Genomic DNA, 12,337 nt, shown 5'->3' on the forward strand with positions numbered 1-12,337 from the left:
AGTTATTCTTTGTACGCAGCATTCTATTATTATCCAGATTAACGTAAAAGCTACATGTACCTATAGCCGTTATATAAGCTACGGATTTGATAAAATGAATAAAAAATGTGACGGCAGTATTTCAAAGAATTCGTTTGTGGCCACAGCCATTGCTGAATCATAATAAAGGATTTAAGAATAAATTTTCATAAAATCCAAAGCTAATTTTGTGTCCAAACGCCCTCTAAAAGGTGAAGCGAAAGTAAGACCGAATACGTACCTCGTCATGGGTGATCGCCAGCATCCATATATAACTTGCACCCTTTGATCTACTAATTAACCTTAGCAAAAATGTTCACGGCACACGATTACGCAATTAATTTGCTATTTTTGTTTTTGTTCGCAAAAGAGGACCGGGGCAGATATCGCCCGGGACTGTCGTCATGGAAACGGGGGGTGCTGTCGGCGCGCGCCGCGGCAGAGCGGCAGAAGTGACCTCGCGTTTGCCGTGTTCGCCGCGTCGCGTCTGCCGTCCCAAAACGTTTTTTCACGAAACGAGAACATCCCGTGCGTAATGATACACACCTTTGCCGACTAACGTTCGTTGCAGTGCTGTTTACATCGAAACTTGTGGTGTTCCACGTGTGTGCAGTGCTCAGTGTGTGCGATGCATTAGTTGGCGTGCAATGTTGAGAGGTGGTGGGACGTGTCTGTGACCGGGGCAGCTGCACGGGAGGGGCGATTTTCACGCTTGATCATGCCTTTCGAATTGAGATCAGGTGAGCTTTTCAGGAATTTCAAGCGCAAACGGCTGTGCTTAAGGACCATTTTTGATTGTATCGTGCAAGAGTTTCAGCTTCGGGCATGTGCAATGTCATCGGTACGCTCGCGTTCGATGTTAGTGAAAATGAAAGTTATGCAGTACGGTTTGACTTTATTAAAGTATGTCGGCCGTGAAATTCCTTCGGTGTTACATCCACGTGGTTATCAATCAGCTGCAGTTTGATTGATAGGAGTTTTTGACATATCTTTTCGTTTACTTCAATATTATTTTGTTTCTCGTTTATCTCGTCTCCTATCCTACTTCGGTATGCTACGAACAGAGTGTCGGTATCCAAAACAAAAGTCATACGTTATTCAAACGTTACCAAATTAACAATCACCTAATCAGGAATGACCCAGTTTCGCAAAACCGACTGTTTTCATTATTAAACTACCTAAATAATGTTATGTAATTCTCTAGTGGGTACCAACCTTGAATATTGAATAAAAGGAGGATTTTTCAGGGATATCCTCTGGGATTTTCAGGGTTTTCAGGGTCTTTGTCCCCTTGTATATTCAGAACAGGTTTATTGTAGGCTTTGAGGGAAGACAGGGCCAGGTATTTGTCAAATTTCTGGAGCAAATCTTTTAAGACGGGGAGGTCTCAATTGGCTTTTTAAAGAGGAACGGTAGAGTTTCTTTTTCGTTCTTTTTAAAACGAATTTACGCTTTGGAACAAGCACCAAGCTTCACTGATGAACCGAACAATTCTGTATTGACGTTTTAAAAATCTGGATGTGGACTAATAAAATCAAATGCCTTTTCTTTGACTTTGGGTCTTAAGTGATCATGTCTTTAATAAGAAAACGCAGTCATTCAGTAAACTATTGATTTCTTTCTACAATAAAAGAGAATTAATCTTTCATTGTCAGGTTGGGTGTGGACAGGTTATAGTAAAACCACCCTTATTGCAATAGTGATTAAAGTTGATAATGTGACGATGTTAGTGTGCACACATGATTTACAATCACTACATACGTTTAACCCTATTTGCATTGATAATTGTATTTCCCTATTGAGCTTGAGTTTCTCGTACATTATCTAATAGATGTGTCATCATACAGATGATGTATTTATTATGAAAGTATACGGTATTCTGTGGGTCTGATAAAGGGAGTTTTATGGCAAATTTATTAGCATGTGGTTTTAGATGCATCTATTTATATTCAGTCTTGACTGTTGACACACTTGGTTACATTTAGGGGATTGTCAGAGTTTTATTGATTGTAAACCACCCTTAAATCTGTTTTTGGTGGTTTACAGTCAGTAAGAGTCTGACAGACTCCTACATCTTATTTAGGGAAAGAGGCTCATGGGGATTTTATATCGTGGGTTCAAAGAAGATGTTAGTTTTAGGGGACTAGTAATCGACAATGTAGTGTTGCGGGTGTGCATGGGCGTTGCTGACTGTTTACCATCAGGTGACTTGTCTGCTCGTTTGCCACCATAAAAAAACATGTATTCAAGTTTAGTTCAAACAATACGAAACGTGATTGTACGTGCGTGTCGATTACTTTCTTTTAACCTTAACGAAAAGATTCAAGAAGTTTCTTCAAGATAAAAAGTAAAGAAATTAGAGGACTTAAAATATCTGGCATTTTCCCAACTAGGTTGTGTTGACCAGTGTTAATAAGATTCGGTTAAATGTCAGCTTTTTTGGGGTGCGAATGTCACGCCCTCTACCAACCCACACTGGGGGTGATATGATACATCTTAGTTCACCCTGATGTTTAGTTATCTCTCATAGGCAACAGCTTGATATGGATATTTGTGAGAATTGAAATGAAGAGATGTGAGAGAAAATAGGGTTGGAATGAACTATTTTCATCTGTGATTTAAGGCAACGTGCCTTTTTCAGAGTGGTAACGAAGTTCTCAAAGTTTTTCAAAATGAGTTTTAACTTGATTTTGATTATCTTTATTCAATTTCATTTAAGCCGTTCCTTTGAAAGATATAATGCTGTACAGGTCACATCGCATCACATCAAAAGCTTATAAGTGGTCTCTGCGGACCAAAGGCCTCTTCTTGCACGGAGAAGGCTTGAGCATTAATCACTATGCTTGTTGAAGACGAATTGGCGATTCCAAACTTATAGGTTGGTAGGTTTCGAACCAGCACTCTCATGCATGAGAAGCATGCATGCAGCATAAGAACATTTACACTTTACAGATAGTACTTTCAAAACTTAAAATCTTTTCAGATCAAAAATTCGAATCTTTTGAATCCATTCAACCCTATAATAACTAGGTAGAAGATAAAATCTGTCGTATTTTCACAGACATTTTTAAAGAATGAAGAGTGGATCCAAGTTTGGAAACTAGGTTACAAAGATAGCCAAGAAAATAGTTTTTTGTTCTTACTAATGCAATTTTTAAATCCCCTTTTTATTGATGGTGCATTTCGATTATTATGTACGGCAAGAGTAATGGATTGTCCGACAGAAGATTATGGAATTATGATGGATCGCGATTTAATTTAAACGGAGGGACGGAATATTGCTTTTTTATATTTCCCTCTTTGTAGGTGGAATATAATTTCGTTTTGTTGTGTTTTATTTACATTTTATGTACAAAAGCCTAGTTATTTTGTATACAGGTGAGATAATAAATATTGCTGGCTCGTTGGTCGAGTGGTCGCAAGTGCGACTGCCGGGCAATGGGTCTCGGGTTCGATTCCCGGTTTGGGCAAAGTACTGGTGTTATTCTAGTTTTTGAAAATGTCTCACGGAGCAGTAGTAGCACGGAGTCTAAAATTGCGCCCAGTATAAGGCAATTGACTCACCCCCTATTACATGGGACTTTTAACGCAAATGTTGAAAAGTGTATGTACATTGTACGGAGGCATTACGTGACATAATGTGCACCTGTCCCTCCCCTTCGGGGATAAAAAGGCGTGACGTTGTTATAATTAAGTTTTTTTTTCTTTTTTGAATGGCAACCCAGTCTCTAATACAGTATTGTCGACTATCCTGCCAGTGTCGAGTAGTAACTAACAGTTGTAACCGATAGTTAGCATTCGTTTCATGTAAAGTACCTACTATCATTCAGTAGAATTGTTTAAGAGTCCCAATTGTAACCTAGTTGGAATAAGGCCAGAAAGAAGGAAACTTGGACACGAAGAGTCTAAAATTAAGTTCAATGGAAATGGCAATTGACAAATAGACATTAAAATCAGCCAATGCTTGAGTTTTGGGAGTTTTCTTCCATAGATTATTACAGACTTCTCCCGCCTAGGGTATGGCAAGAGAAAGTGTCAGACTCTTGCTGACTAAAAACCACTTCGTTTCTATTCCTGTTCTTCGAGCCAGCGCTTCGGTAACCTGTTAGGTAGTCCACAGCTTCGGGTCGGGCATCAGCCCTACTGGGCCCCATCTGTGGTGATCTGATGGCTCTTTGACATACGCACATCTTTTCCCTATGCTAAGCTTCTGTTGGGCCATAGGGATGCATAAAGGTATCTTTTTTTCACGGGCGAATATCATCCAATGCCTTCTCCCGCCTTATGTGAGGCGAGAGGGAAGGTACACCAAGGTACCTAGGTACAAATTACAGAAACATTGTAAACGGGGACGAAGTTGTAATGTTCGGAAAGCAATTAAGCTCGCTTACAGGCAAACTTGTCGGTCCCAAGTCCTAACTATCTACTTACAATGTTGGAGACACTAGAGTATTACTAAGTCGTGGTCCGCCAACTATTTGCTTATGCATAATGCAGTTGAGGAGCTCTTAGCACTCGTGGCTAATTTCCTAAGACCCCCCTTTTACATTAATCTATGCTTTCTGAAGTCATTATGTAGATGTTCATCTTACTATTTCTTGCTGTACAGTTGACCGCCGCGTAACGTTTAGCGGGTTCGATCCGGCATGTAGCAACTCTGTGTGTGATCCACAAATTGTTGTTTCGGGTCTGCGTGTCATGTGTATATGAAGTTGTATGTTTGTAAACGCACCCAGGAGAAAATCCTAATGTGGGGAAACGTATAAAAAAGTATCTAACTTCTATTTAAAATTACTTGGTGGTCACCTCTTCTATCACAAACTTCTTGTTTTTCTCTCTTGTCATTTTCAATGGCCACTTTGTCTTTTCTCCTTTTATTTGGTCGTTCTTTCCTCTTTCTTGAAAACGTACGAAACCGCGTTCGGCGGTGCTCTGATTTGCCGGTGCGAATGAACCAACCAATCAGAGCGCCGAAATGTTCTCGTTTCGTTTACATTCAACGTAAAACAAACTCCTACTAAGGGTTCAGTAGGTACTTACTTTGTCGCATGATTTTCATCCCTTCTCATAGAAGCTTTATAAATATCGTTATACCTCTCTCTCTGGGGTTGGTAGAGACAATGGAGCGCCAAATGACACGGTCCTGGCATACCCCTTTGAATTACATTCATCAGTCAAGTTACATCTTCAAGCTTGCTCGTCAGTTGAGGGTGCTTTAGACTTCACCCTTTATTATTGTTAAAATAAATATGCGTGCTTGTCAATAGAGATGATGATAGGGTATGAAAATTAAAAATCTATATAGTTACAGTTAATGAAAAAATATTGGACACGTATTTATTATTTTGTCATAAAGGATAACAATATATTATTATAGATAAAACGAATCAAAGTCTAGGAGTGGGAGTGAATACGTCATTTCTACGTATAAAATGTACCCAGAAGAGACGAAACGCGATATTTCGAATCAATATACTTCGAAAGTATTGTCTCACATCGGTTTTTTGTAAGGCCGTGGTATCACTCCGGTCGAGCCGGCCGATTAGTGCCGAAGCATGGCTCTCCCACAATTAAAATTATTGTTGTCTTAGTTGTGTAGATGATATAGTCAGTCAGATGATAAAGTAGTCAGTTTATCTGATACCCATGGGAAGATTAAGGTTGGTGACGAATAAATAAATATATTCTACGCTGCCAACATACGGTTCATGACTAATGACAATAACGTAAAACGGTTTCCATTGACGCTTTTATACGCACTCAGATCAGTTACTGCTGTATAATTCACAAGTTTCCCAGCAATGTATTACTTGGAGCGGATATACAATTCCTTACGTGCGAGCAGCTTTGCACAAATATGCACAAGATCTAGCCTTACCGTGCGTGCCTTGTGCAGTTCTATATATATGTGTGTATGTGTTTGGCACATATATCGAGTTGCATTTAAATTTTATAGTAGGCTTCTTGAGATAATCATAGGAGATAGTTTTCTTCATCTTTGAGCATTTTTGTGACTACTGAGTAGTAGTTTGGAGTATGGAATTGAGCCCAAAAGTAATAAGTTCACCATCTATTACTCAGGACTCGTAACAGAACTGGTAGAAAATGGTAATTTACAGAGTTCAGAATTGAAACAGCTGTTAACAACCATTCGTCTCAAAAGATACGTATTTTGATTAAAACAAACGCAAAATCACTATCATTATAAATGTGAAAGTTTGTTTGTTTGGATGTTTGTCCGTCAATCACGCTAAAACCACTGAACAGATTTTAATGAAATTTGGTATACAGACAGGGTATGAGCTGACTTGGGTGATAGGATACTTTTTATCCCATGGAAACGCAAACAAAGCCGGTGGCAGAAACTAGTAATTCATAAATGAAATAACCTTCTCAATCCTTTGTTTCAGTTCAGTTCAATAACACACTATTTATTTAAATACAATATAAATTTATATACACACGTAGTCAAATTAAAAGCAAATATGTCGACGACCCTCTGTCCTTGGTCCTTGGTAAAGTACAACTTGACCTTACTTGAGGTCACAAAGACCAATAACTTGGCAACGTGACAACCACAATAGAAGCTTAAACATTTGAACTTAATACTATTATTATTGTATTGATAATTGAACTATTGAAATACTTAATAGTATGCCTATTCATAATTGTATTTTACCATGTGGTAGCGGCAGAACAGTACCCTTAGTACAAGTTTTGCTTAACGTTGAAAGAAAATAAAATGAGAGGGCGTTCGACGTTCTGATTGGCTAGCGCGAATGATTTAACCAATCAGAGGTATTTCCCAGTAATTCTTAAAATTATAATAGCAAAAAAAATTGTCTAGTGGTGGTGTGTCATTGGTTGTTGATGTTAAAATGTAGCTTGAGTTAATGTGACGTAGTTTTGAGTAAGATCCAGTCTTTTATTAAATCCCCGAGAGAGAGTGAGGCAGCAGGCCAAGGTGCATTTCTGTACCCTTAGTATGAGTTTGCTTTACGTTTAAATTAAAGTAATCGACAGTAGAGCACATTCGGCGCTCCGATTGGTTGGTTTATTCGAGCCGGCCGATCAGAGCGCCGGACGTACTCTCGATACGATTACTTTAAAACTAAAGCAAACTCATATTAAGGGCACTGGTTACAATTTAAAAGGAACATCAATGAATACTTAATCAGATTAAAGTTTTAACATGATTATTATAAGCAATTGGGCAATGAAGGTTATAAAGGAGGCATTTGGTTTGGGTCCAAAAAGTTTAATGAAGTAGGATCGTTCAGTGGATTCGCTTATATTATTGGCATGAAATGAAATATGAGTTTGGTCTTCTGGACGTTTGAATTTATTTATTTTCCATTTTTATAAAGTTTAAAAAACAGACGATGGCAGGGATGATGGCTGTTGACGATAGATTTAAGTGTGTGAGAGCTATGCTTCGGCACGAATGGGCCGGCTCGACCGGAGTGATCACGTGACGTGTCACAGAAAACCGACGTGAAATAACGCATGCTTTGTGTTTCATTGTGAGATTGAGGTTATCGGAGACCCAATTACCTCTCTTCCCCATCTTAATAATCCCCGATTCCCCAACAACCCTTAAATTTCTAACCCCGAAAAGGCCAGCAACGCACTTGTAACGCTTCTGTTGTTTTGGGTGTTCATGGGCGGCGGCGATTGCTTACCATCAGGTGATCCATCTGCTCTTTTACCGGCTTATACCTTTCCACTCTTTCAATCATCAACTCAGAAAATGTTGATGGGACCTGACTCTTGATCAAAAGTTAAATAAAAGAACACCAAATTCTTAATCATAAGTCACATTAGACAATACTAGGTTAACGAGGCAGTCAACAAGCTAAAAGAGCATTTTCATTCATTAAATTCTAATTGAAAATTCCCTCAGATAAGGCATTATGACTATCGGAAAAAATGCCAGTCATACCAGCACATAATACTACCCTTAATTGTCAAATTTCTCCATTCGATTTTCAACTTTATATTAAAGAGTAGAAGGTAGAAAATTGAATGTGGAGAAAGGATAGCTTGTTATGCTTGTATGTATACTATTCTTTTCACCCAAACTTTGCTTTCGAGATGGGATATATAAATTGAAAGTATCGATATTTTATCAAATCTTCCTCCACCACCTTTAGGGGAGAGCCCATAGTGGTATATTGAATGGCTGATAGGATATTGACACAATTATCTTTCGTGATATAGTTTTACTGGCGTTATACTTTTAGTTCGGGCATAAAATTGTTTGTTTTTCTCCCAATTGGGTAATTTGAGAAGAATTATTTGATATTATATTTTATACTGTGTTGTATGGGATAATATATAGGGTGCTTTTCCACCTGAGATGTGTTATGTAGCTATGCTACGAAGATGTAATAGCTAAGCTGTGAAACTATGTGATCGTTTTCATTGATACTAAGCTATGAAGCTGTGCGAGTAAGATGTGCTATGAAAATGCGTCGCCGCAAAGTAGCTGTACGAGGAAGATGCGCAGCTCGAGTATGCGATGCCATCCATAGCACGAATCCACAGCAACGTATATAGCACATGTCTGATGGAAAAGCACTCATACTCTCAGGGTAGAATTTATTGTATTTATTGACTCTCCTGTTAGTCAAGTTGTTACAAGTATAATCGTCTCTTTAGATGCCGAAAATTATTAAAGGTAAATTCACAGCTACGTCACGTCTAAGGAGTTAAGAAAATAAATCTGACTGTTTTTATTGATAAAACTAAGTAATATAATATTAATACAAGTAAAATCTCTTGCAAAAAGGCGACACGTAATATAACCCCATCTTTTTCTCAAGACGAAATAATAAAAGAGTTAAAACTTTATAAGATATTTTCTCCACCATTTTACTCGAAGCCAGACTCTTTTAATGCACCAAACAGAAAAGAAGAAGGCGTATAAAAGTCAAGAAACAAGAAAATAATTATTTTAGAAAAGCAAGTCTAGTTTGAAATGCAATATTATTTTCTTCTCAAGTAGATCCACTTTGCCAATTATGAGCTGCTGTTTCGTTCATTAAAAATGACAATTAAAATTCGTTAAAGAAGACTGCGGTTATTATTTTGAAATGAGAAAGTTGTGTTCCTCTTTAGTGAAATACAAAACTGTTGTAAGGGTGAATCATCATCATCATCATCATCAGCCTATAGCAGTCCACTGCTGGACATAGGCCTCCCCAATTGTGTTTAAGGGTGAACACTGTGTACGAATATCGTTGGAATTTAAAACGGGATATTTACCATAATATTTATTAGTTTATGTGATGCCATGCAACAGTGCAGAAATATCGGAAACTCAGAAAAACTAACATACATGGTAAATATTCCGTTTTAAGTTCTGATGATATTACTAGTGACCATGTCAGTTTAAAAACTTATACTGTATACGAAGTAGTGAATTCAATTCCTAGTTCATGGTTCGTGGCATTTCCAATTTCAATATTTACGAGTATGTAATCATTATTTGAACATCGCGCTTTTCCAAATGCAACACCCACTTTTTATCCTGTACGTTACGTTACGTCAGTTGCCTAACTCTAGACTTCTTGCTACCACTGATAATAATTTGTGCGAACCGAAAATCGATAATACAAAAAACAAGTCCAGGTAACTGAGCCCCATAGGTAATTGTTAAAATTAGCACCCATGACTACTTGACCAAAGAGGCACTCAAACATAGGACTTTATACCTATAAATACCAAACACAATTGCGAAAAACCGTAAACAAAAAGTACCTACACCTGCCTACCCCACAGAGAACAAGTACAAACTTATGTTATAAAATAAAAGTATGACGTAACAGCAATGAGAACTTCGACGCGAATGTATTCGCCTTTTTTATTGGTCTCACTAAAATAAAGTCTGATTTATCGAGATATTATACTAAAAAGGGAATGACTGAATTACTTTCATACATCTCTACCCTTAGTATGAGTTTGCTTTACGCTGAACGAAAACGAAACGAGAGCGTTTTCGGCGCTCTGATTGGTGCGAGCGCCGTACGCGCTTTCGCTACATTTTCGTTCAGCGTAAAGAAAACTCGTACTAAGGGTACAGTTCTTTATTAAGAGCTTTGTCGTCCGCACAGAGGTGAGGAGGCTCTATGAGGAATTTCCACCTCGTAAAACCAAAAATGTAGTACCCCGTACTCACACTAAGCAACCAGACTTGTACTCATAAAATTATTACAGTAGCTTTATGATAAACTAGCTACTTCCACGTGGTTTCACCCGCTCTGCTCGGCTCCTATTGGTCATAGCGTGATGTTTTATAGCCTATAGCCTTCCTCGATAAATGGACTATCCAACACAAAAAGAATTATTCAAATCGGACCAGTAGTTCCGGAGATTAGTGCGTTCAAACAAACAAACAAACTCTTCAGCTTTATAATATTAGTATAGATTATACGGAGCTGCGGACTACCTAGCGGGTTTACCGGGGCTCTGGCTCAAAAAGCAGGAGTAGGAACGGGGTGGTTTTAGTCAGTAACAGTCTGACACTCCCTCTCGCCTCACCCAAGGCGGGAGAAGTCATTGGATGATTTTCCCTCCTTAAAAAAAGCTTTATGGTAAATGAACAATGCGTACGCGCCCAAGTGAAACGGTTTGATAAATTGATTAAGTTGCGAATTTTTCTTTTTGAAAATGAATTCTTAGCGTTGTTGCCATTGTTTGCAAAGTTGTGAAGTTTCAAATGGATTGCCTTTGAGGTGCGCTTGCGCGATTTCTTTTACTTTTACCATGTCTTTGATTTCCCGAGGGGATAGGTAGAAATATGCAACACAATAGGTAAAAAAATACAAAACTAGAAGAACCTAAATTACTAAAAAAAGATTCAGTGTTTTCTATCCATCAAAATTAATTCCTCAGTTTGTATAAGGTGTTCTAAAATTATCTCCGACTTTAGTGGGAGGTAGTGTTGTGTTTGAAGACTACAATAGTGAAAAACTTTCGTACCCCAGACAGATTATTTCTGATTGAGAACATAAAGAAGTTAAACAAACAATGACTCTACTCTGCATAAACTGACTCCCAACGCACGATGCGTCTTTTCTTCAATGAAAACGATTCATAGAAATTGTATTCATTTACGAAGCGACAGAGACATTGAAAAAAAGGTAATTTAAAAAATTAAAAAACCCGACTGCGTTTCTTTATAACATGAAAACGAAAAACACCTTAAAACAAGAAAATCATCGTAAAATCTAAGCAGTCGGGACCCATTCTAAATATGAAGACTTTGTAAGTGCACATATGGCTGGCTTTCTAGAATGGGTCTCGACTGCTTCAATTTTACGATGATTTTCTTGTTTTAAGGTGTTTTTCGTTTTCATATTATAAAGAAACGCAGTCGGGTTTTTTAATTTTTTAAATTGCCTTTTTTATTTTATTTTCTTTTAGTTTTATTATTTTTATATTTTGATGTATCTAGTGTCACTCTCATAGTAGTTAAATACGAATTAAACGATCCCTATCAAGCTGAAACCCATCGAGTCGTTCAGATTAGAGAGTGAGCAATATTCGAATTTGGCGCCAAAAATCCGCCATTTTGTTTTTTTATTATTTTGACATATCCAGTGTCACTCTCACAGTAAATACGAATCTAACGACACCTCTCAAGCCAAAATCCATCAAGCCGTTTAGGCTGTAGAGCGTGCCAAACAATTATACATACATACATACATACATACATACATACTTACATACATACACTCGAAAAACATAACCCTCCTTCTGGCGCAGTCGGGTAAAAACCTCTTTCATAACAAAGTCATACTTCCGATTTTTTTTTATATGAAAAAAAAACTCATAAAATCAATAATTCACTATTGTAATCTTCAAACACAACACTACCTCCCATTAAACCCGTGGCAGATACTCTTAGAACACCTTATATATGAAAGCTTCACAAACCAACAAACATCTAATATTACACAGCATTTCTAATAAAGTGTGTGGAGTTAGGTTGGAAGCAAAGACTGGGAACGTGGTTACGACGGCCATATTGCGGGCAGTCTGCACTAAGCCTTATCAAAAACATATGGTGGACGATATATGAAGTTCCATAACTTTGTGGTAAGGCGACAATTTATTGTATTGATATCTTATTCATTTATTCTGAATTTGTAACAACTATATAGACTTAGAGTTAACACCAAATCGTGTTTATTAAATTTACATAAATTTCTATAGTGCAAGATAAATTTTCGTACAATAAATCCAAGCATATAATATACAATGTGATAGGGGCGAGACTTCTAACCCGTTAAGGCTGAATACTACATCTAATTTT

The 12,337-nt window shown here is 37.6% G+C and overlaps 1 protein-coding gene across 3 annotated transcripts in view; it reads left to right on the forward strand.

The window, feature by feature from the left end:
* The first annotated feature begins 468 nt into the window (after positions 1–468).
* Positions 469–12,337, forward strand: part of LOC118271685 (uncharacterized) — a 256,520-nt gene continuing 244,651 nt past the window's right edge. For all 3 annotated transcript variants that reach the window (XM_050693579.1, XM_050693580.1, XM_050693581.1), the window contains exon 1: positions 469–758. In XM_050693579.1, the coding sequence (XP_050549536.1) occupies positions 737–758 (22 nt within the window). In that variant the 5' untranslated portion in view covers positions 469–736. The remainder of the gene's footprint in view (positions 759–12,337) is intronic.

Source organism: Spodoptera frugiperda, chromosome 5 (assembly GCF_023101765.2).
Source record: "Spodoptera frugiperda isolate SF20-4 chromosome 5, AGI-APGP_CSIRO_Sfru_2.0, whole genome shotgun sequence".
NCBI lineage: Eukaryota > Metazoa > Arthropoda > Insecta > Lepidoptera > Noctuidae > Spodoptera > Spodoptera frugiperda.